The sequence below is a fragment of the Balaenoptera ricei genome, chromosome 8 (assembly GCF_028023285.1).
Source record: "Balaenoptera ricei isolate mBalRic1 chromosome 8, mBalRic1.hap2, whole genome shotgun sequence".
NCBI classification, from domain to species: Eukaryota; Metazoa; Chordata; class Mammalia; order Artiodactyla; family Balaenopteridae; genus Balaenoptera; species Balaenoptera ricei.
Genome location: NC_082646.1, coordinates 98,230,311 through 98,255,480, shown reverse-complemented (window position 1 = coordinate 98,255,480; position 25,170 = coordinate 98,230,311). Strand labels below are relative to the sequence as shown.

General features: G+C 53.1%; 1 protein-coding gene across 4 annotated transcripts in view; it reads right to left on the bottom strand.

The window, feature by feature from the left end:
- TSPAN18 (tetraspanin 18) overlaps positions 1-25,170 on the bottom strand; it is a 182,163-nt gene that overhangs the window by 20,971 nt on the left and 136,022 nt on the right. For all 4 annotated transcript variants that reach the window (XM_059931432.1, XM_059931433.1, XM_059931435.1 and 1 more), the window contains 2 exons: positions 5,386-5,467; positions 177-249 (listed from right to left, as the gene is read on the bottom strand). In XM_059931432.1, the coding sequence (XP_059787415.1) occupies positions 177-239 (63 nt within the window). In that variant the 5' untranslated portion in view covers positions 240-249; positions 5,386-5,467. The remainder of the gene's footprint in view (positions 1-176; positions 250-5,385; positions 5,468-25,170) is intronic.

Below are 25,170 nucleotides of genomic sequence, written 5' to 3'. Positions count from 1 at the left end.
GCACTGCTGGGGGCCTCCCCGCCGTGAGCCCCCAGCTGGGCAGGTAGAGCTGCTTCTAGCACTGGCCCCTGTTCCTGTTCCTGGGCCTCAGCCCCACGTGACTTTCAAGCAGCAGTCAGTCCTGCCCACCCCGCAGAGGCCTGGGGAGACCCCGGGCATGTTCCAGGAATACTTACAAATATGAAGAAATTGAATACAAACATCAGATACTTCATGCAGCTCAGACAGTCACCTTCCATGGTGCTCCCCCTACAAAACAGCAAGTCCCTCTCAGTCTTCCCACTGGGGGACCCCATCCAAAAAGAACTCCTGCCCCTCCCTCCTCTCCTCCTCCTTGGGGTGTCCCAGTGGCCAGCCTGCCCTTGTAGCCGATGGGGGAAGAGGGCAGCTGACAACAACCTCCTTATCACAGGGCTGGTGCTTTGCCCTGTGAGGCCAGAGTTAGGAGTGAGAACTCGAGAGCCAGCCTGCCTGGGTTCAAGCCCTGTCTCTACCGTTCATTTGCTGTGTGGTCTTGGGCAAATTACTCTACCTCTCTGAGTCTTACTCTCTCCAACTTGAAAATGGAGATTAAAAACAGAAGCTTCCTCCCCAGCAGTGTTGGGAGGATTAACTGAAATAATGCAGAAATACGCTTAGCAGGTACTCAGTGTGGCAGGTGCTCAGAGGTGTGACATCAGAATGTTACTTGATTACAGACATGAGCCTCCTATTTGGTAGAGGAGACACTAAGGCTCAGGGCCTTGAGGGACTTGCTAAGGTCCTAGAGCAGGATCAGAACCCAGGCCCGACAAACTACCTACCACCCCACATACCCTCCGGCTCGAAGGACCTGTCCAGTGAGGAGGGGTGTTTCAGGGAAAGAGCTGCAGGCACCTCCTGGGGCCCCAAGCCCCCAGATGCTCCCCCGCCCTGACTACCTCTATCGTGAGACCTACAGCATCCCACCTCCCCCTGGAGTCTCCCCGTCCCTACCTAAGCATATGCCCATGGTAGCGGGTCACTGAATACAATTCTACTCAACATTTATTGTGCAACGACTGGATGCCAGGCACTGGGGCTTGAAAACAAGATGTAGCCCTCCCCCATGCCCAGTGGAAGCAGACGGCATCTGCTATCGCAAGTCATCCCTCAAGGTGCACAAGTCACGGTCATATTCAATATACAATGTTCAATATTTCTACACTTTCTTCCTGACGGCCCTGGGGAGAGGATGGGCAGACCCAGGAGGGCCTACCCCTTCCCTTGTTCCAGGCCCCATCCTCCCAGCAGCCAGTGGAGGGCTGAGATTCAGTGGGGACCCATGGGTATGGCGGGCCTGTTTAGCTAGCATCTCTTGGTCCATGCCACGCCCACCAGTTGTTAAACCATTATCCCTGATGGTGGGTCATCCTTGTCTCTTCATCATGCCCAAGCCCAGGCTCTCTTCCTCCAGAACAGGTTCCCACACCAAGCCACCAGGCCTCCTCTATCTCCTCCATCTCTGACCTTCTAGAAGCAGCAACTAACCTGCATCTAAACATGGCAGTTCCAAGCATGGGCTCTGAAGTCAGACATACCAGGGCTCCAATCCTGACTCGTCACACCTCTCTACCTCTGTGTCTTTGGTAAGTGACCTAACATCTTGGGCCGCAGTTTCTTCATCTGAAAGTGGGCACTTAGGACCTGCATCGTGGCGTGTTGTGAGGATTAAATGAGACGTCCTGTGTCAGGGCTCCCCACGGCACCTGGCTCAGAGTGGGGCGAACAGCTCTTACTAGGAACACACCTAACTTTACAGTCATAGGTGACTCACTGGGCTATCATTGCCCATGAGATCAGGACCCCAGGACAAAGACTTGCACCCTAGGCACTGCATGCTGACCCCCTCTCCCTTGGGCGCTTGGCTGATGCAACTCCATACATCTGCTGAGACCCTGTCGTCCTTGGAAATGGGGAAGAGGACAGGAAAGAACATTCATTGAGTACCGACTCTTTGCCAGTTCCATGAAGTGACTGTCCTGAATCGTTCAACAACCGCATGAGGCAGGAAGCACTGTGCCCATTTTACAGATGAGGACACTGAGCCTCAGGGAGGTGAAGGTGCCCAACATCCTGGAGCTTGTAAGCATGCCCCTCAGCCCACTCCAGATCCTGTGCTCCACCTGGTCCAGGGACCACTGTTCAGGCAGACAGCAGGGCAGAAGGAGCACTGGACTGGGAGTCTGGAGCCCCAAGCTCCAGCTCTGCAAGTCACTTCCTCTTTCTGGCCTCAGTGTCTTCATCTGCAAAACGATGGAGATGGAGTTTGATGGGCTGTCAGTTCCTGCCATCAGGCTCTGACTTGGGTGGGTTTTTAGAGGGCAGGAGGGGCGGCCCCAGTGAGATGCTGAGAAGTCTTCAGGGGGCCAGGCTCTGGGGCCCCCTCCTCTGCCTACCCAGGCAAAGTTGTTCTCCAGGGTCTGATCCGGCTTCAGCTGGCTCTGGCTCTTTGGCATTTAAGGGGCATAATAAATATGGCAGCTCATAAACGGGCTACCTGTATTTACTATGTACCACATTCATTAGAGATTACATCTAATGGGTGGCTTATGGAGTGCTGGGTTCCCAGACGAGTGCAATAAAAGGGGATGTGTCTCCTGGGAAGAGCCTCTGACAACCTCAAAGATGAAGCAGGTAGAGAAAGAGATGATGTGAGCTGGAGGGTGGATGGAGACAGGGAAGCCCAGGCGTCAGCTCCAGGGCAGGGTGCAGAGTGGACAGAGGGCTTTGGAGCCTGACAGAGGAGCACCTCTCAATTGCTTAGCTGGTGGCCTGGGGCAAGTTCTTGAACTGCATACATCCGAGTTTCCTTTTCTTTAAAATTAGTAGCCTTTCTCATAATGTATGGAAAACACTGAGAACAGAGCTTGGTGCATGGTAGCTGATAACAGCAACAGCGAGTAGCGGCTGGTTCCCCTTGAGTTCTTACTATGTGCCAAGGAACACGCACAATCTCACTGAATCCTCGTAAGGCTCCTGGATGTAGGTAATGTCATTTCCCTTTTTTCAGGCGAGGGAATTGAGCTTCAGAGAGATGGAATCACCTGTCTTAGGTCACACAGCATAGAAGTGCCTGAACCAGGATTTGAACCCATGTCTGTCTTAATCTGGAGCCACAACTCTTAATCATCATTTTCAATGAATGCTAATTCCCTCGCCCCATTCATCCATTTTCCTCCAAAATTCAGGCCCGTCTTCACACCTCCTATGCCATTTTATTTCCCAGTGGCCAGAGAGACGGCCTCCTGCGTCATCGCCCACGGCCAGGCTAAAATCAAAAGACCAACAGCTGCCAGCTCCACCAGCCACAGGGCCTCCTGAATGTGGGGACACACCTCCACGGCCAATTGGCCAGACAAAAGTAACAGACACGTGGCACCTCCAATCGCTGCCTAGATCTGGGTGTTAGCTCCACCCACCCACGGAGCCTTTTGGACGCTCAGCCCATCACCACGCAGTGCCCTAATTTACTTCTAAGGAGAGTAGAACATAGTCTCTGGAAGGCGGATTGAGAAGAAACTGCAGACCATGGAGGTACAAAGGCTTGGCTGTTCCTCATAAAAGATGTTCGAAAGGCACTTATGAAGGAGACGGAGGGGGCGGATCTCTGCTAAATGGAAAGGCCATGCCCTCCCTGGGGCCGGGGATGAAAGGCCCACTGAGGTTTCCCCATTCCACGGAGCCCACGGGGTCCCGGAGGGGAGGGTGGCAGTGACGGTGGGGCTGCAGGGTCACACGGGTCCTGGCTCCACCACCTTCTAGCCCCGGGGCCAGTGGACAAATCACGTAAGCTCCCCGGGCCTTTGCTTTCGTGTCTGCAGAATGGGGCCAGGAATGCTGACCTGCTCAGGAAATCAGAGGACTGCGGATTAACTGATAAATCACGTATGTAGGGCTTCTCACGCCAGGCCTGACACACGGCGGTGCGTCCCCTTCCCTCCTTGCCCTGCTCTCTCAGACCCTGAGAGGGGAGGACTCTGTTCCGGAGGATTTCTGCTCAGGGAGGAGGCGTGTGGTCAGTGGTTTTCACACTGGGTTCCCCGAGGCTAGCAATCTCCTAAAGCCATTTTCAGGATTTCAAGTAACACCTCAGAAAGCATCCCCTCCCCACCGGCTGGCTCAAGGGGCAAGTGTCTTGGGTTTTGGAGCCATTAAACCACTCCAGGGTGGGAACCCTATTTGTCATGTTGTTCAGAAGCTCTAACTGCTAGGTACGTATGACTCGGCAGTACGTGAACTAGGGAGAAAGTATACTTCGTAAATGACGACTTGGTAAAGGCAGTGCTGTTTGACCGATAAAATCCTTTAAATCTTGAGGCCCAGAGAGATGAAATACAGGAGTCAGCATCACAGGCAAACTTGACCTCGTGTGAATTCAAATCCCACAGGCGCAGGGAAAGCATGCTGGGAGAGCAGTTTAGGTGCTGTGGGTCCAGCTGACCTTCCATGTGGGCGCCTGCCCCAGGGTGAGCCTAGGTGGGAGCCGTGGACTTGCTGCCATGGCTCTCATGGTCTCAAGACACCTGTGCCCTTCAAGCACCCGCCCCCCGCCCCTGGCCTCTGAGGGTTGGTGCTTACAGATGGGTGCTTTATCATTCAATGTGACCCTGGATGCCACTGACTGTTTCATGTATAACAAAGCCAGGTGTTTAAGGGCTTTAAGGGGAACTTTTACGTGACACTACTGTTTGTGTAAGCACTGATTTAGAATCCAGCCCTTGTATAACTTATGTCACCAGCATTTCAATAAAAGAAGTTCTTGGCCGTGAAAAGGTAGGGCAGCACTGATCTGGCCCAACACCCTCACCATGGAAATGGGAAAACCAAGGCTGTGAAAGGGAAGGGGAGAGTGGCCAAGTTACAAAACCAATTAGTGAGGGATCTGGGCCTGGAGCCCTGTTTCTTGAAGCCCAGGCCATTGCCCGGTAGCTACTCTCCACACTCAATATTTTACTTATTTATTTTGGTAGCACACACCTTCCCTTGTTAGAATGTATGCTTAGAAAGGCATGGACTTGCTTTGTTCACTGCCATATTCTTAGTGTCCAGAGCAGTGCCTGGCACATGTGGGTCCTCAATTCGTATGTCTGAATGAATGAATAAATGCAGGAAGAGTGGGAAAAGAGAAAACAGACACAGAACAGTAGAGACTCAGCAAATCAGAGAAACAGACAAAGTCAGAAAGAGAGGGAAAGATGGAGAAAGACTGAAGGAGAGAGACAGGGAAAGAGAGACAGAAGAAGAGATATGGGAAGGGACAGACAGACAGACTGAGAAAGGTCTGCTGGGGAGACAGGATGGTATCAGGGGATGGCACAGGGGTGCACAGGGACGGGGAGGGGGGAGCAATTGCTGACTTGTCACCTGGGCAGTTCTTCTGATGTCAGCAGGACAGTCTCTTGGTCAGAGGGGTTCCTGTATATTTCCTTTATTGGCCCAGCTTGTCCTGTAAGAGAAAATTTTCAGTTACTCTAGGAAGCCAATAAGGAGCAACCACATTCAAGAAACTGTTTATGAACACCCGACCCCCCTTCGGACACGCACATTCTGGGCCAGTGCCTTGCTGATCTGGGCCCATTAGCGCTAATGAAAAGCTCTCAGCACCTGGGGCACTCCAGCTGGGGAGGCCCGCACTCCATGCCCGCCTTCTGCCCAGATGGCAGCTCCCGGGTGCCCTTGTTGGGGCCGCATGGGGAACCACATCTTCAAGAGACTTGTGGTTTCTGGCACGGGCTTCAGCTCTGCTGACGTGCTACTGCATGTGGCTGATGAACCGGGAGGAGAGGGTGGGTATGGTGGCCCGTACAACTGGATGCCACCTGGATGCTACCTGGGCACCTGCACTGATGCCTCAGCAGAGAGAGTGCTGGCAGAGCGCCGTAAATCAAACACCCTCCCCAGAAACTCTGACTCCCAGGGGAGAGAAATTTGATGCTGGAAAGGGTTCCTTAGGCTTTGCATAAGGATTTGCCAGAAGGCTCCTTTCCTCATTTCCACTGCCAGCTCCCAGCAGTGGAAATGAGGGTGTGATTTCAGCAGTCAAACGGGCCCAGATGGAGACTCCTGTTCTATCACATGTGTGGGGAATTCCATAGCCGGCTCCTGCTCGAACACTGGGCTAGAGGACATTTCCAGGGAAAATCTGAGGCCCGGGGGAGCTTGGGCTGCAGTGGGCCTTCCCATGGGCAGGAAGGGGGAATTTCTGCGTCTTGGGTACCTGTTCAGATTTCTTCCCATTCTCATCAGTGGTGGGGATGAGGAGCGGTAGGTGAAAGATTCCTCTCCCTCCCTCCCTCCATCCCTCCATCCTTCCCTCCATCCCTCCCTCCATCCCTCCACCCATCTGCTCAGCAACTCCTACTGTGCGCTGGGTGCTGTGTTAGGAAATGGAGATACAAACAAGCACAAACTCAACACTTGGGTGGCAGTGGGGGTAGGAGATTGGGGGAGGCAAGGGAAGAGATGACAATAGGGCTGGGGACCCACAGGAAGGAGGACAAACTCTCCACTGGTGTAACTCTACTGGGGGCAGTTAGGGAGTTTTCACCGGGAAGGGGATGGTGCAGGGGAGTAAATTTTGAGGGAATGTAGAGGTGGGGATGGGCAGAGGTGGGGAAAGGCAGGAGAAGTGGCCCTCCTGAGAGCTCTCTGAGGCCCCAGGAACTGGTACCCCACTCCTGTTTGGCCTAAACATACACACGTGGCAAGTTCTTCAGCTGCCTGCCTCGGTATCTGCTGTATGGCTTTGGGCTATATGCTTACATGCATGAGCTCATTAAATGCCAAGAACAACCCTAGGAGGTAAATATCATACCATCACCTCCATTTTACAGTGGGGAAACCGAGACCTGGAGAAGGAAGTGACTTGTCCAGCATCACACAGCTAGTAAGCGATGGACCAAGAATCCACACCCAGCAGTCAGAATCAAAACTAGCTTTCATGGAAAGGGCTGCATTCACTCATAGGATTATGGTGAATCCTCAAGACAGATCTGCAAGGTGGACTATTGCCCCATTTTATGGAAGGAAACTGAGGCTTAACTGTGGCAAAGCTGTTGCATCCTCCTGAGATTCGAGGCTCTTTCTAAAACTCCAGGCAAGATGTTAGAAAAACTGTGTTGGGGGCCAGGAGGCGGGAAGAGGGCAGAAGCCCAGCCCCATCTGAACAGTGACAGATCCCTTGAAATTGATCCCGAGGGTGTGGGGAAGGGAGGACACTGTCACTACCAGGCAGGACACTGCCACCTGGGTGGACATCTGGGGGCAGAAGCCCCCGGGGTCTAGGCAAGGCCCAAGGAGCTCTGGGCTGGAACCCTATCCAGGGATGGCTCACAGGGCAAGATGAAGCCAACTCAGGGTCCTTTCTAGAGCTCGGGTTTCTGTGGCCTAAGGAATGGAAACCCCAATGTCTAGTTTGGGAGATGCACCCCACACCCAGCCCCAGGGCTCAGGGAAGCAGGGAGGGGGTCATAGTTTTCTCTTACCCCCGTTCTTCCCCTGCCCCATCCCAGCCCTGGTGCCCCAAAAGCACCATTCTCTGCCCAGCATCTCAGGCTGGGGATCCTCTTGAGTGTGACACAAACCACCTTCCTCTGGACACTGAGGCTGGGCTGAGAGGCCTGGGTGATGCAGAAGGCTCACCCAGGGGCGGGGAGGAGGTGCTGAACTCCGTGTGAATCTCCAGCGTCTCCTCACCTCCTCTTCACCAGGATGCCCCCTCCCTGATTGTTTTCTGACCCAGTGAAGAGCTGCACTAAGGGGAAGCTGGGAAAGGATGGCCTGGGTGATGCCCGCCCGCTCAGCCATCACTGCTGCTTCTGCACAGCCTGGGACGGCACCTGCCTTGGCCAGCACCCTGGAGACCTTCAGAAAGTCACTACTCTCCCTGAGACGCTAGGTTCTCCTCTGAAAACTGTGACTCTCAATTTTGAAGCCAAAGGTGGTTGTAAGAATTCATGAAATGAAGTGATATGATGTGAAAACACTTGGAAACACTGTTCCCATGGGGAGTTATTATTATCAGCATCCTCATATATTGAAAATAGGTGGATGCCCAAACCATGTTCACTGGTTATCAGTGGAGGTCGGTGTGGGGCAGACCATGGACATCTGGCTTGGTCAGGATGCATATAAATATCTTTCCTTTAAATGGCCCCAAAGTCAAATTAGTTGCTCCAATTTTGTGATAATTGAGCCTAATAATAACTAGTAGTATTGAGCATTTACCATGTACCAGACTCTGCTAAGCATTTCTCCTGCATCCTCTTATTTAATCTTACCTAGGAGGTCGGTATCATTATTATCCCATTTTACAGATGAGGAAACTGAGGCTCAGTGAATATAATTAACTGGCCTGGATTCACTCACATGGTTAGTAAGACCTGGCCATGAATCAGGCCTAAGTCTGCTAGACTCCAAACGAGAGCACCTGATAAGACATCGATCCATGGACATGGCACAAGAGAGAGGGCACCAGAAAGAGGGAGTGCTATGCCTCGGTCTCCAAAGTTTCCAACCTAATGCTGCTCTGCCCTGAGTCAGGCAACCAGGCAGCGTCCCAGGGGGCTGGCTAGCATCCTCCCCCGTGCCAGCTGGAGGCCTTTGGGCGATGACCCCATCCTGCCATCCCTTGACAGATGGGAGCCCTGAGGCCCAGAGAGGGGCAGAGACGGTGTGAGGTCACGCAGCGCCACTTCATTCTCCTCTGCAGGCCCCTGCCTGGGCCAGACAGCTTTATTAATCTTGTCTCTCCCACTGCCCCAGATGGCGGCTCAGTCCCATCTGCATAGAGTAGGCCCAGGAGGGGTTCTCTGATTAAGAAGAACAGCTCAGTTCATAAATCACTCCTTTTACTTTCACCGCCCCCAGGCCCCGGGCATGCTTTCTGGAGAGAGAGAAAAGAAGGCAGGTGGACAGAGGCGATGGAGAAGCCCCCATCGGAGGAAGCAAATGTAGATCTGGGCTGGAGGGAGCCGAGAAACGTCTTGTCTGCACTCTGGCCAGGTGAGGGCGCTGTGGTGCAGGGCAGAGCCTCATGGGGTCCCAGGGGAGCGGCCTCACCTGGGTCCCAACCAGTACCGGCTCTGCCCCCAACAAGCTGTTAGACGTGGGCCAGCTTCCTCACCACCTGAGCCTCCATCTCTCCATCTGTGAGATGGGCATTCTCAGATCTAACTCCCAGGGTCATTGCGTGGATTGAGAGATGGTGTAGGAAAAAGCACTTGAGCGGCTGTACATCAAGTTCCTTCCTTCCTGTGCACGCCAGGCACCTGCTAGTGCCAGCACTGGGCTGGGTCCAAGGCACGGAGACCAGCGGCTTCCCTCCCTCAAGGACTCATTAGAGCCTACTGAGAATTAACAACCTGGTACTCAGAGAGGAGTGTGAGCCACATCAACCAAGGGCATGCCGGGCAGGAAGGGAGACAAGTGCTGACTGCCTGGTGGGGCTGCAGGGGGAGCCTAGAAGCTGGGGGGCCTGTATGTGGAGGACACGGCAGGGACCGACATTTACTGAGCCTCAGTGAATACTGCAAGGCATTGGGTTATGGGCATTTACCTATAATGATCCTCCAAAGACATCTGCAAATTATCAATAGATAAATAACCATCGTTCCCTTTTACAGAAGAGGAAACTAAGTCTCCAAGGGGCTAGAAAGGCCCCAGAGCCAGAACTGACTCAGGTTTGCCTGACTCTTAAGACGCAAGTGTTCCTTCATCAGGACTTGGGGCTGAGGCTTGTCAGAATAACGATGATTCTTGCCGTCAGGTTCCAAGCTGAGGGCGGGGGGAGAACTTATTTGCTTGCTGGCGGTGCCTGCTGGGCCTCATCTCAAGATAGACGGTCTCATCAACAAGCAATTGGCCCGAAATCCTGGCGTGCCTGGTGATAGCACGGACACGGGGACATGGACACAGCTGATGGGGGATAACATCTAATGAGGCTCCTGAGGGCAGAGCCTGTGGTGGATGTAGCAGATCCTAAATGACAGCCTTCCCCGGCCTCCACACTGGAAGCAGAGTGGCTGCAGCGTCTGGGAACGCACAGTCTCTAGTCTGTGAGCAGAACCAGGTCTGGGCACTGCGTGTTCCTGCCGCAAGCCCTCTCCTCTGCCATCAGAGAATCTTCAAAGAAGGAAGCCTTAGTGAGGGTTGGCTCCAACTCTCTTTTTTCACACTGGGGGATGCTGAGGGCCAGAGAGTGGAAGGGTCTGGCCCAAAGTCACACAGCAGCGCCAGAACCAGGAACTCCTGATTTTAAGCCCACTGCTCTTCCCACCACTCAAGGCAGCCCCCTAAGACAAACATCTTAATTTATTTTGACTTCTGAAAGCATTTTACACACATTATTTTATCGAATCCTCCCAACCACCCCAGGAGATAGGCACTCTTGTTTTATACAGGAGGAAACTGAGGCTCAGAGAGATGAAATCCCTGGCCCAAGGTTGGAGAAATTGCTGGGACGAAGCAGGATTCCCATCCTTCTGCCCTGGCCGTCCTCCAGAGGTGTGGCCCTGGGGACTCTGGGCTGCTGGTCCCCAGAGTGACCCTTGCCACAATCCTTGCCCCCTGCCCCGTGGACCTGGACTGGACTCAAGCCACAGAAGACGCTCATCCCCGACACCTCCTGGGATGGGTCCATGGCTCCATCCTCCTGCCTTTGCACTGAGATGGCCCATTTGCAAAGGCCTCTGGGAAGGCTCTGCACCTTCCACCAAAAGCTGGTGGGCAACCTGGCTGCTTCCATGGGATCCAGAGAGTGTCCACCCCACGGCCTCTCTGGATCAGCAAAGAACAAGCTCCCTCCCAGCCAACCGTTATTCTGTGGCAATTTATATCAGAAAACACTCCATTCATTTTTATGTTCTTTCATTCATTCCCCATTTAGTGAGCACCCTTGGCCTTTGGGGGGAACCCACAGCCCTGGGGGACCTGGGTCTGGGGGAATCTGCCAGTAGACTTTCTCTGCGGCTCCTCCTGTGCTAGGAAGTGTCACTGTGTCCCCAGCCTCCAGGCAGCCCTCTCCCCGACGTGGGTTCTCCACCCAGCCTGGCACAAGAAGCGGTGACTTCTGGCAACACCTCTGCTTCACCTGGCTGAGTCTGTCTCATTATTCTCCAGGGTGCCTCCTGGAAGCTTTTGTTAGTCTTTATGCTAACCAGAGCCTGCAGCTAGTTATCTCTTACTGTATACCTGGCCTTGAACTAACGGCATACAGATCCTCACAAGAATCCTAGGAGGTGGGTCTGCTCCCCACTGACCTGTGATTGAACCAGGCTCAGAGACGGTGAGCGGCCTGCCTCAGGTCACTCAGCCAGGCTGCAGGGGTCCCCTGGCCTGATCCCAGAGCTGAGCTCTTAGCAAGGGTCTCTCACTTTTCCCCCAACCCTACATAAAATAAAATACATAGGATTAAAACAATTATATTAAAATATGGTTATGAGAATATTTAAAAAACATTTGTAATATGCAAATACTTCTTTATCAACCCATTAAATTCAAGATCTAGTGATAGATTTGATAACTATTGAAATCTGCAACAGTTTTGGGGTGATATGAAAGTATCTGCTTCTATCTATTGATGGCAACATTACGAGTACAGCTAATGGAGCTATGGCTTGTTGCCTGTGATCATAGTTGGAGGAAATGCTCAATTTCAATTAAATGTTAGTGAAAGCAAAGATATAATCTTCTCCCCCAAGTTCACCAGTTCCTCGAGTTCCATGTCATCCATGGACCCTGGGATAGGCACTCCTGCCTTAGACATAGTTCATCCCTGACGGTAACGCCCCACCCCATCTGTGGCTCATCAATCCAGTTTGTCACTCAACAATCTCCATCCCTCCCCAGACAGAGGATGCCCTTTCCCCTCAGCCCCCACCCCCAGCAGAGGGGCAGAAAGTTTACAGCAGGAGCAAATGGGACCATAGGGGCAGGGAAGAGGAGGGGTGTCAGAACCCTAAACTGACCATAGCCGCACGTGGCCACCTTCCTGCCCAGGGCAGCAATAGCCAGCTTGGGTGGAAGTGGAGGCCAGGGAGCCAGCCAGTCTGAGAAGCCCCTGGGGAGTTTGTTAAGCCCTCAGACTTCCAGGTTCCAGCCCTGAGATTTGGATTCTGTGGGCTCAAGGAGGGCCCTACCGGTCGGTCTTTCCTTCTGATCCATCACTGGGCGGGGGGGGGCGGTCTGGTTCTGTCAGGTTCAAAGACCTCAAGGTGAGCACCCCCCCTGAGGTCTATCTGGAAGGCCAGGGTTCCAAGCAGGCTGAAAATCATGCTCCCCAAATCTAGGAGGGTAACCATGGAACCAGCCAATGGCTGTCTGCCAGTCAGATGCCCAGCGTCCCTCCCCCATCACCCTGGGCAGCCAGAGTCCAGGTTCTCTGACATGACCCAGCATCCAGCATGTGGCTCAGGGCCTCCTCCCAGCCTCCCGTCTCCCCCCTTCCCTCCAAGGGAAGAAAACTGGACAACGATTCCACACCACTGGCCTCCCGCTGGGACCAGCCAGCACGTGTCTGGAGTGTCTGGAGTGGGGATTTTAATTCTCTGGAAACCCTCCTGCCTCTGGAGAGAGCCTGGGGCTGGGAAGAGAGGCAGCAGTCTCTTCTGTTTCCCCCAGGGGTTTGAGATGGAATAAAATATAGGAAAGGAGGTGCTTTGAGAACTAAAGAGCAGAGTCCAGGTGGAGATCAGAAGGAACTTGCAGGCCTGGCCTCATCGCCTCGGGCTCGCTTCCTAAGGGGGCACTCACAGGATGAAGTGGAGGGGGCGGAATAGGCCATCCTTATGGTTTGCTGGTGAATCCGTGCTGGCTGGAAAGGGAGGCTGCCCGAGAAAGTGACTCAGAGCCACCCTCATCCTGCAGCCAAGGAGACTGGCGTCCAGAGGGGAAAGGACTTGCCCAAGGACACACAGCAGAGTCAGGGCTGGACGGCACAGTCCAGACTCCTAGCCTGGGTGCTCCCTGCCACACGCTGGGGGCCGGCCTCAAAATGCATCCCAGGCAACGCCAGGCCCCTGGGAAAGGTGAGTGTGGATTCAGCGGCCGCAGCCACGGTATACTCACACCGGGACTGGAGGGGACAGGGCCAGGGAACACTGGATGTATCCTCAGCACTTACCATTGCTGGCAGACCTTCTCCACCAGATATACGCCTTTGGTGGCCAGGGCTGTGTCTCCCACTTCCTCTGAGTCCCCTCAGGGCACACAGGGGGTACTGGATGGAATATTATCAATATAATAACTGCTCCTGCTTTGCGTGGGCCAGGAGCCATGCTGAGCAGTGTTCCAACATCATCTGAAATGGGTGAATTATCCCCAAGTTTCCCGGGAGTACACGGAGGCCCAGGGAAGGTGAGCAAGTTTCCCTCGGTGGCCCAGCTGGTGAGAGCAGAACTGGGGTTCAGACCCCAATCCAGACAACAGGCCCACAAGACGGAAGCAGGTGAAGAGAACAGGCTGGCAGGCACGAGTCCTGGATTCAAGTCCAGACTCTTGAAAACTGGGGAGAAGCCTGCCCTCTCTCTGACCCTCGAGTCCTCTGGCTGTTTCCCACGGTGACTGCATCTATAAGCCTCGGTGGGGAGCAGGAGCCCCCAGCCCTCCCTCCCACTCGCTCTCGCTTCCCACGTTTCATCCTTCTTAGGGCTGGAGCAGCAGGAGACCCTTTGAAAGACTTGGTAATCCATCCCAAAATATGCAGGGCTGTTGCTGGGGCAACCTGGCTGCCACACAGCCCAATTTAAATATTTAATGGCTTCGCGGGTATTAAGGGGCCCTGGGAACTGGGCGGGAAAGGGCACAGGTCTGAACCGGGGTAAGGGGGCGGGGAGCCCGGGAAACTCCTGCCAGAGCAGCCCCCTCCCCCATGAGCCCCATCAGAGAAGGGTGCCTAGGGCTCCTGGCTTCTGTTGCTGTGCTTAGTGTCTGAAAGGATAAAACAGGAACCCAGGCAGTGGGTGAGACACGGAATTCCACTGTGGGGGTAGTGAGAGGGGAGAGGGTCCAGGGGAATCTCTGTTGCAGGTGGACTATTTTTCTTAAGTGCCTACAGTGCAGCGGACACTATGCTAAGGTCTTACATTCTCTCCTTTGAGCCTCACTATAATCCTATGAGGCAGGCATACTATTGTTCCCAATTTACAGCTGAGAACCGGGATCAGAGAGGTGAAGTGAGTTGCCCAAGGCCACACAGCTGCTGAGTGGCAAACTTGAACCCAAGGCTGGGTGGCTCCACAGCCAGTGCTCTTTTAGCTACATCTATCAGGAGCCAGGCCAGAAACATCGCTGATAGCTAATACCTGTAACAGCGGGCATGTATGAAGTCCTTTCTAAGGGCCAGGCACTGTGCTAAGGGCTTTACAGGCTCTAATTCACTTAATCTTCACCACTACCCTGTGAGGGAGGCGCCCCCATTTCACAGATGTGGAAACTGAGGCCTCGAGAGGGGAAGTCAGACACCAAGATCACAGGGAAGTGGGGAAGCCTGTATTCCAGCCTCAGCAGGACACTCCAGAGCGGGTATTCTTCATCTAGTTCTTAGTCCAAATTTAGAAAGTTGTATAACAAAAACAACAACAAACAAATAAAGATCAAATTTAAAATCATTTTTCACCCTGGTGCTTTGTCCACATCCTCCCAAGATGGATAGGGCGGCAAAAGGAAATCCTTCCAACTACTTAGTAATAAAGATGAGTCGCCTTGAGGTTTTTTGGCTTCAGCAACTTGCTCTGCACACAAGACATGGGCACATGGACAACAATGTAGACACAGCCTTGCAGACACACAGACACATGCACAGACAAACGTATAATACAGACACTCGTATAGACATCCAGACAGATATAGGTACACACATAGGTACTTACACAGGCACACACACTCACACAGATGTGGCCTCTGGTCGCTTTCTGCCTGATTGAACTGACTGACTATAGTGTCAGGAGAAAGATAGAAACGACATCCAAAGTCATTTGGCCAATGCCTCTGCCAACCTCAAGACTAATTTAAACAGCCAGACTGATCTGATCTTATTCTTAAAGATCTTCAGGAAGGAGGACAATCCCCATAACCTCATTCTGATGTCTCCTCCTGAAGTAGGGAAGTTCTTCCTGGCATCTAACCAAATTCCCTCCTGCTTTACATTAATCACAATGCAACTCTTGACATCAATACTCTGCTTTACAGCTCCCAAAGCCCTCCTGTTTTTATGCTCTTGCTTGATCCTCATAGCCATCCAGCAAGGCAAGCAGAGCAGAGATGACTGTAGTATTTTATGGGGAGTGGGGCCCAGAGGAGTTAAGGAGCTTGCCTGAGATGACACAGCTCCCATTGGAGCTGGGCTTCAACCCAGGTATATGCTGCTGATTGCACGGCTCCTTGAACTACACCAGGTGCTATCAATGTCCCGTGGATTTCACTTTGTCTTCTCCTGTCTGCAATGAGCCTCCTTGGATCTCAGCCTGTCAGTGTTCAGCGAGGGGACGGCACTGGCCCTGGCTCACCTCCCTCCTGCCTCAGTGATGCCCTGGTGCAGCATGGGGGATGGGGGCGTCTCAAAGTTGGGTGATCCCGGAGTACCCCCACGCAGAGGCAACCGCATCCTCCCTCCCCAGAAAGGAGTTTTCCTGTGCTGAGAGCAGACTGGTGAGGCTGTCCTCTCCTTCCCAGAGCGTCCTCCACCCCATGGCAGGCTCCTTCGATTCCCCAGGGACCAGGAACTGTCCCCAGAACAGAAGCCAAGCCCCGCCCCGAGCCTTACGCCCACAGGGCGCACTGCCCCACTTACATTTGCTTGGTAGTAAATATTAGAGACACTGGGTCTTCCCAGGGCAACTACAATTCATTCTAGTCACCTGGCCCGATTTAGGGAGGCCACAACCCCTTGCCATAAGAGGAATGACTACAGGTATTTGGAGCTCGAGTTAAGGAGGAAAAACAATGGAAAAGCAGAGAGACCGTGACTGAGAGTCCTGCCTGGCTTGAGAAGATCCTGAGAGGAAATGAATCAAAAGGAAGATCCGGGGCCGGGGCCTGAGTTGACGAACAGGCAGGAGTCAGAGAAACCTGGTTTTTTTCCTCCCCATAAAAAATCATGCCAGCTGCTCCTAGGAGCCCTAAAGAAAGATGCGGGCAGGGGTGGGGGTAGGGAAAGGGCTGGGCTTAGACAGAGACAGGAACCGGGCTCAGACAAAGGGAGTGCTTCATCCTTCCACAGAAGCCTGTTCACCAGTGCCACCAAACATCAGTGATTTACAGGCCAGGAAGGATGCTGGCAGTCCCACCAGGAAGCCGTAGGGATAAGCAAGTATTTGGATCTTACAGAGCCCCAGGAGAGAATTTCTATTTCCTTTTGACAAAATAATATCTAATAATAAAAAATAAAACTTCTCCAGGCCTTGGTTTCTCCATCTGTAGAATGGGGCAGAAAGCCCCACCTTGTTCATCTGATGGGCCGGTAGTGTCTGGGCAGCCCTGGGCAGCCTGCCTGCTGCAGGCTTGGCCCCTCTCTGAGGCTCTAGTGGATGACAGATGACCCGTGCAGAGCACATTACAAGCCAAGGATGTGCCCTTGGATTAGTCTGCTGTGCCTGGAAGGCCTCTTCTCTTCTCTGCTGAGGCCCAATAGCAGTTAGAAGGGGCAGGGAGTCTGGTGTGCAGTTTGGGTGGATCTGAGCCAGTCATGGCTTCTGCATCCCTGGGGAGGGGAGCAGGGTGGCTATGGTGGTGATGATCAGAGTTAACACTTACAGAGTGCTTACTATGTGGCAGGCACCGTTCTAAACGCTTCGTATCTATTAACCTTTAATTCACAATAATCTATGAAGTGGGTACAATTAGTATGCTCATTTTACAGATGAGGAAACCGAGGCACAGAGAAGTAAATTAACTTGCCCTGAGTCACACAGCTATTAGGCTGGCATTTGGACCCAGGCAGGTAGTTCCAGCATCTGGACTTAGAGGGTGTCTAAGATGTCCCGAAGTTTGTGGGGCAAACCATGGAGCTCTCCAGAATTAGGAAACCCACTAGAAAAGAGTGTTGCAGTGGGAACTGGGGGCTCAGGGTCTGGAACCTGCTCTGCTGCTAACTAACCACGTGACGTCGAGCAAGTTACTTGCCACCCGCCGGCCTCCGGGGCTTCTCTGCAGAGGCAGCTTGCAGAGTGGCCAAAGGCATCGGAATGGCTGGGTGGAACCGTCTCCCCGACTCGCTACCTCCATGGCCTTGGATCCTCTGAGCCTCAACGAAGCTGCGATCTTGCAGGTCCTGTGAACGTGGACGGGACTGTGCTGCCACGGAAAGCTCTAGAAGTGGAAGCTTTTGTCGTTCATTTGGAAGCCACGCCTTTTGCTCATCCACAGTTTTGTGGCTCCCGGCACCAATGCTGAGCAAACACCTGGGTGTCATTGGCTCCACTTCGGGTGGAGAGTACTCACTTACTGTCCTTTTAGAAATGGAAATGGTGGCCTGAATATTTGATGAGCAGCCCTCGTCATTCAAAAACGTAAATACAGCCCAGTCTGTAGCCTCCAGAGCTAAATGTCAGCAAAATAAAGGGGTCGGGACTTAAGAAGGGCCCGATGGAACAAGGACACTGGGGGCGGGGGGCAGGTGGTCTCGCCCCTGGTGAACGCCGATCTTAGGGTGCGTGGGGTGTGTCTGAGCGTGGCGGTGAAGGAGGCCACACAGCCACTCACACGCGCTTCAGCTGCCGTGCAGAGCACACACAGCAATGGTGCCACTTGCCTGTGTGTCCCCTATTTTGTCAGGGAGGGGGTGCTCAGAAGAGAGCTATCAGAGGGGACTTCAGGCCAGGCTCCAATCAGGCAAATTGGTACTTTTTCTGCAACCCGAGAGGATGTAAGGATAAAAGGTCCAGGGATCTGGATTCAGTTGTGGACTTCACGGCTACCAGCTGGCTCTGTGGCGGGACTAAGCCCCCCTCTCTGTCTCGGCTCCTGAGTGCCGGGCTTCCCCTCTGCCTGTCCATCTCCGAGTCTCAACTCTGTCTGCGCTCTCTCCCCTCTCTGAATGCACGTGCACATGTGTGCACACACACAGAGACATACACACACGCTACTGGGACCACTTCCTGCAGGGGTGGAAGGCTACCAGCTTATGGCGGCTGGAACCATTTTCTCTTAAACCCCACCTCATCGGGGTCCTGGACGTAGATCCCCTAGCCCTACCCTGGGAGTGGGACCCCCAGCGGGCAGTGGCCACGTTTACTTTAGAGGATCTGCACGTGTGAACCATTGTACAAAACCTGCTTGCCCAAGGCAGCCTCAGGACTGCCGGCGCCCTGCTGGGGCAGAGGGATCTTGGGGGAGCCTCCTTGCTGAGAAAAGGAAGAACGTGGCAGGTGTTTCATTTCCCCCTGGCTGCCCAATAATTAAGAAAGAGGAAGACTCAGAAAGTTCAAGGGGCAAGGTTGGGGTTTCCCAGGGACCCCACAGGGATGGGGAGGGGGGTGGGTGTACAGAGCAGGCTTTAGGATGAGGCCATCCTGGGCTCCAGTCTGAGCCTATCCCCAGGCGCTCACGTGACCTTGAGCAAGCACCTCTGAGCTCCTCGAAGGTGACTCCAGAGCCACCAGGTCCCTGACCGCTTGTGCAGACCTGGGTCACTTCCAGGCAGACCTAGGCAGCAGGGCTGCACCGGGAGCTAAGGTGAGTCTTGGCCAGATAGTTCTGAATTTTGCCTCAGGCCATTACTCCAGCAATTGTCTCTTCCTGGGTGTAATTCTGAACAGCAAATGTTATTGGAGAACAGATCCTGTGGGAAACATTTTCTGTAGAGGCCTCATATTGGACTTTCCAAGGTAAATGTTCCAGTAAGAGATAAGCCCAAAGAAAATCCTGGATCCATTACCCCGAGTGAGGCAATGGGGGTGGGGATAAGCCACCTCCTAGCTGTGCCCTGGGGCAACCAGTGCCTCCCAGTCAATTGGGATGAATGAAATATGGAGTATGATTAGAACAGGGCCTGGCATACAGCGGGGCCTCTGTGAAGGCCCACTCGCATTGCTGGGCCCTGGGTGGAGAATATATATTTTCACATACATCCCACTGAAGGTTTCTGACAACCTTGCAAGGTATAATACCCTTGGTTCATGGAGGAGAAAACTAGGATGAACACCCTGAAGGATTTAGGATTAGGGCTGACCTGTGTGCATTCTAACGCCCAGGGCTGTGCCCTTCTCTCTGCTACTTTTCAGTTACCTCACACCATTTTAAGGCCCCCTTTCCCTCCAAAATATGGACTTAGGGATCCTTTGCCCGACATCATCAGTGATGCTCAAAGAAACCCTTTCTTCCCAGGATGTCTTGTCCTTGTCATGAGGTTACACCTGCCCAGCCGCTCGTGGAGGGGACTGGCCCTCAGGGGCAGTGGCAGAGGTTCAGAGGGTGGCAGGGGTCTGAGAAGCCAGGACCTGGGAAGGAGGGACCCCGCCCTCATCTGCGGAACCAGTTCACCAGGAGAGAACAAACAGTAAGAATGTGTTGCACGTCTACAGAGCTGCATGGGCCACACACGGTTCTCACTGGCTCTTGCAACCCTATGTGGTAGATGCTTTATTACCCCCATTTCTCAGCTGTGACAACTCAGAGAGGTTAAGTCACTTGCTCAAGGCCACACAGCTAGAAAGCGCAGGGCTGCTCCAGAGTCCAGGCTTGTAACAACAGCCTGACACTGCCCCCTCTCCCATCTGTGGTAGCAGGAGCCCTAGGCCTGTTGCAGAAGGACTGACAGCCAGAGCCTCCAGCCTGCAGGCCCGTCCCTCTAGGGCCACCAGGTGTATGTGGGGCCTGCAGTCTGCTGCCCCCAACCAGAGTGGAGTGGTGTCCTGGTGGATGGGCTGTCACGGAGGACTCCATCACTTTCCCATCTTAGAGAACGTCAAGGCTTGAGGGGCCCCCCAGGTCCTAGAGTCTGTCTCTTCCATGTTAAAGATGATGGCTCTGAAGACCTGCCCCCAGTCACACAGCATATTCTGAAGGGCTTCAGCATTATGCGCTGGTCTTCAGATGGTTTCGCCCTCTGCAGTTCACTTCTCAGGTGGGCTGTGGCCAGCTGCAGAGTCTCAGAGGTGACACTCGGGTTGGGCCCCAACTCCCAAAAAGTCCCAGGGAGGGAACACTTCCCATGTTCTGTGTGCTTCGGCTGCCCTCTCATTTAATCCTCATGTCACTATTAGTATCCCTATTTACAGATGGGGAGATGGGGTCCCAGGGAGGGGACACCCCTTCCGCAGGGTTACAAAGCTTGGAGGAAGAGAAGCTGTGGTCCTCTGCCTTGAGGCCACTGGCAGGGAGTAGGGGTCTGTGTATAACCACTAGCCAGCACGGGACAGCTTCCAGCTCTGTCCTCCGGACCTGAGACTGAGGCTGGTTGGCTGCCCCGCTCCCTGGTATTCATGCTACATATCTTGGAGTTCATTTGGAGGAAGGGGACAAAGCTTATGAAGATGCATCGCAGTGGCCGCCTTGGGGGCTCTTCTGGCACAGATACCGTCGGGGTGCCTTTGGGTTGGCCTTTTGATTGCACACAGCTTGCCAGAGATGGAGCCTCACAGCCCTGGGACCAGGACAGCTCTTGTCCAGTCGGAGGAGGAAGAGAGCTAAGACAGGAGTCATCCCTCACCAACAGCAGAGGGGCTGCCACTCATTCCTGCCCAGAGACAGCTTGTCTCTGGGTTTCCAGAGGATAATGGGACACCTTCATCCTTCCCCCCGTCATCCTGGCCTCCAGGTACTAACTAACCACGGGGGACCAGAAACAACCAGCTCTGGTTGAAGGAATCGTCTACCCCCCAGTCATTTACTTACCCCCATCGCATCCTCGCAACAGCTTACGAGGCCCCCCACACCTCACTGAGCTCATCTCCGACCACCCGCCTCCTCCCTCACCCCACTCCAGCCAGCTATAGCCACACTGATCTCTTCCACATGGTAAGCACACGCCTACCTCAGGGCCTTTGCACCTGCTGGTCCTTCTGCCTGGGACTCTCTCTCCCTCTGATATTCCACACAGCATATTCCTTCACTTCATTCAGGTCTCTGATCAAATTCCTCAGGGAGATCTTCCCTGACCACCCCCAACCCTGCTCCCCAACAACCTAAAATAGTCCCTCTCCCCAGTCACGTCTATCCCCTTGTTGTTGACACTTATCTCCAACAAAGTTCTCTTCCGGTTATTTTTCTTCTGCCTCCTTCCCTTGAATGCAGGAAGGCAGCAACTTTGTTTGTCTGGTTCATTGCTGAATCCCAGCATCTGGTACAGTACCTGCCACAAAGTGAGTGCTCAATGGACGTTTGGGGAAGGAAGGAAAGAAGGAAGAGAGGGAGGGAGGAATCAATCTCTGCATGGGCCTCTTTCACACATTTCTGATTTAACTCTTGCTAAAATGCTATCAGAAGATGAAGGATCAGCTACAGAATTTGTGGGGTCCAGTAAAAATGAGGCGTCTCTTATTCAAAAGTTATTAAGACTTTCAAGTTGGCAACAGCAGAGCATTAAACCAAATGCAAGGCTCTGTGCCACTGCCCAGGTTGCATACCTGTGAAGCTGGCCCTGAGGAGGTGTTATTACCATTTCCACTGTGCTGCTCAGGGATGGGAGGATCAGAGAGGTGTAGTGGCTTGCCCAACGTCACACAGCATTATGCTATGGCTTAGAACCTCACAAACTCTCCCTCCTCAGTTCTTGCAGTGGCTATGGAAGGAATCCTGTTATCCCCACTCATCTGGAAATCTGGGGGCCCAGCCCAGAGAAGAAAGTGGAAGAGCATAATTGCCTGGAAATCTCCTGTTTCACCTCACATATTCATGCCATCTATATGTATTTTTTCATTTGATTGCCAAGTATATCCACAGTTGTTTTAATATAAAAATAAGGTATTAAAATCTTCCAAATCTTTGAGTGTATTGATGTTCCATTAGGACACGCAGGGCTAATCCTGAGATTCTGTGTACCCCCTGGCCTGGGGAGGAGTACCCCAGGCCCTGTGAGTACCCACAACTCAGTTGAAAAAGCACCATCCTAGGTAGAAGATCCTAGCATAGGCTCAACAGCCAACACTGCACAATAAATATTAGTTTCATCACCTCACTCATTGCCTCCCTCCTGCTTGGTCCAAAGGGAACCTCCTCCAGAATGGCCTCAGACTCAGATGGCAGAGAGCCTTGCACAGATCTCATTATTCCAACAGACGGGGGGAGCCTCCCTCCTAGGGAAATGTGCCTCGGCCTGTTAACAGCAAGAGGAGAGCGTTATTACCCTGCTCAGCCATCCAGGTTCACTTGCCATGCTAATTGGAACACGTAATGGTTTGTTAATACGGTCTAATTTGGGGAGGCCGGTGCACGGGGGTCTCTGGGGTCGGGGTACGGCATGGGAGAGGGGACTTCCAATGGTATCGCCAAAGAGCGCCGGGAACATGGCTGAAATGCTCTTTGGTTTTTGGTGTTTGCTTTGCAAAATGATGTCTTAATCCAGCATCCAAAGACTTGTAGTCTGTTGTGCTGCTGTGTGTGTGCGTATGTGTACGTGTATATGTGTGTGCACACGGTGAATATGATGGTCGGCGGGCATATACACCATGTGTACGTTCACGATGCCGGGTATAGGACTAAGAGATGGGGGGAGAGAATAGAAAGCAGCTGAATCACACCTAAAGGCAGAAGCAGTGGTCTAATTTCGAGAATGCAAACAAAGACATCTATTTTCCCATGACTAGCTCACCCAGCCCGTATTAACACTAATTAGGAGGACTGGGAATTCACCATAACTTCATAATTGCTGTTAACAGACTTCAGAGGGGCCATGAAGGAAACGGAACACCCTGTCCTGTTTTCACAGCCAAGGTGACGATGGTTCCGGTGGTCACTGTGTCCCCCTGCTCCATCCACAAGGCTCTGGGATTCCCCCAGGGACCCCAGATGCCCAGACTGCCCAGGATGACAGAGGCAGGTGGGCAGGGGCTCCATCGTGGGCTGTTTTAACTACATCACGTAGGTGAGGAGGGCCTGAGTAAGGCCTCTGGGGAAAATTCGCTGGTGTTGGGGGCTGGCAGAAATGAGGCAGGAGTCCAAGGAAGATGTGGAGCTACTCAGGAAGAGACCTCAAGTTTGGCCTTGGACCTGGAGGCCGAGGAGTGAACAGACCACCCCACGCCGATGCTGACCCACTGCTGCCAGCTCAGGCCGGCTGTCCTGGGCGCCCACCCTGCCCCTGCCCACCGCCCTCGTAGCCCCTGTCCATTAAGATGAACCATATTTTAAAGGTGGCGCCGAAGAGTTGGCAAGACCACAGCAGTGACGTCACAGTGTCATTGGGCCCCTCCCCAGCCTGCCGCACCCTGCAGCCAAACAGCTTAGGAAACCACAGATAAGCCACTACGGGGAACCCCTCAGCTGCTTGGCGGCGGACGGCCACCTTCGCCAGCTGACAGGCTCAGGGGCTTCCCAGAAGCAGCAGTGCTGGCCCTTCCCACAAGCCTCATTCATGCTCACAGAGACCCTCCCCTGGCCTCCCCTCCTCGGCCCTGGCAGTCCCGCTGCAGGCGCTGAGCTGTGAGGGGCTGCGGCGAGCAGGCGCCGGCGCTGTCCCGCTTCCCCGAGGGTCTGCCTGTGCGTCTGTCCCCGCTGGTATGATCTCCCCAGTCCCCACTCCCAGGAAACGCTGTCCGTCTGTCCAGCGCTTGGGGCCTGGCTCCGCTTCCAGAAGACAGTTCTTTGTTCTTCCCTGTCTGCCTAGAATCTGAGGTTCTCCATATATTAGGGAGCTTAAAGGCCCCTTTCTTAATCATATTAAAAAGGGCTAAAAACGGTATCAAATATTAACTGCCTACTGGTGATTTTTTTTCTTTTATTCTTTATATTCAGGTGTTTTTTTTTTTCTTACTAGGAACATGTATTATTCATATAATTAAAACAAATCATTGCAAAAGGGCCATTTAAACCTCACATTCTGAAGCTGCTGGGTCTTTGTGCGTATTGCAACCTGGGCCTGGAATACCTTTTCTTTTCTTCTCTGCCTGGAGAACTTCTCACCCTTCAATGCCCCGCTTGATGTCTCCTCAGCCATGAAGCCTTCCCGATTTCTCCAGCATAGGCAGTGGTCCCTTCTGTTTCTTTCTTTTTGTTTTTCTTTAATTTTATTGAAGTATAGTTAACTTACAATGTTGTGTTAATTTTTGCTGCACAGCAAAGTGACTCAGTTATTTATACATATATATATATTCTATTTCATATACTTTCCCATTATGGTTTATCACAGGATAGTGAATATAGCTCCCTGTGCTATACATAGGACCTTATTTTTTATCCATTCTATACATATTAGTTTGCATCTGCTAATGTTCTGTTTATTTCTGAGCCCCTCATTTTGGAGATGAGAGGATGAGGCCCAGAGAGGGGCAGCGGCCTCCGCAGGCCTCACAGCTAGGTCACGGGTGGTAAAGTTTGCACTAGAACCCAGAAGGGCTCCTTTTACAGCACGGGCAGTGGGGGAGGGGGAGGTCGGCACAGGCACTAGTTGATTCTCAGTTCCCCCTTCCTTCCCTGGAGCCAGAGCCTGCCCTGAAGGAGAGATGGCCTTGACCTCCGTCTTTGTTCTCAGGAATGAGCCAGGGTGCTCTTCTCCCAGCCTCCAGGGGCACAAATCAGTGAAACACAGGGAGTAGAAGCGGAGAATGGTCCAGTTGTTGTTCCACCAAGGGGATGGGAGACAGGAAGCACTGCGGCCTTCCCTCCCGCTCTGGCCCCTGAGGCTGTGTCTGCAAGGCCACCCCGATCCGGGCCCCCCTGCCCACCCGGCTCCTGCCCTGGGCTCCTCCCTGGCTGGTTGGTTGGAGTCCGGGCTCACATGGGGCCAGGACTTCGTTGCCTTGAGTCTGAATCTCCGCTTTGCCGCTGAACAAAAGCTCTGATTTCACCTATATGAGGCTTACATTACCAGAAATACTACTATTTCCTAAAACAAACTACCGTTTATTAAGCACTGCTGGGAACAGGGGCCTGGTTAGGTATTTTATATACACCATGGCTTATCATGACCACACTTTGAGGTGCCTATTATCACTCCCATTTTACAGGTGAAAAATTGAGGCTCACAGGGAATGAAACCACTTCCTCAAGGTGAAGAAC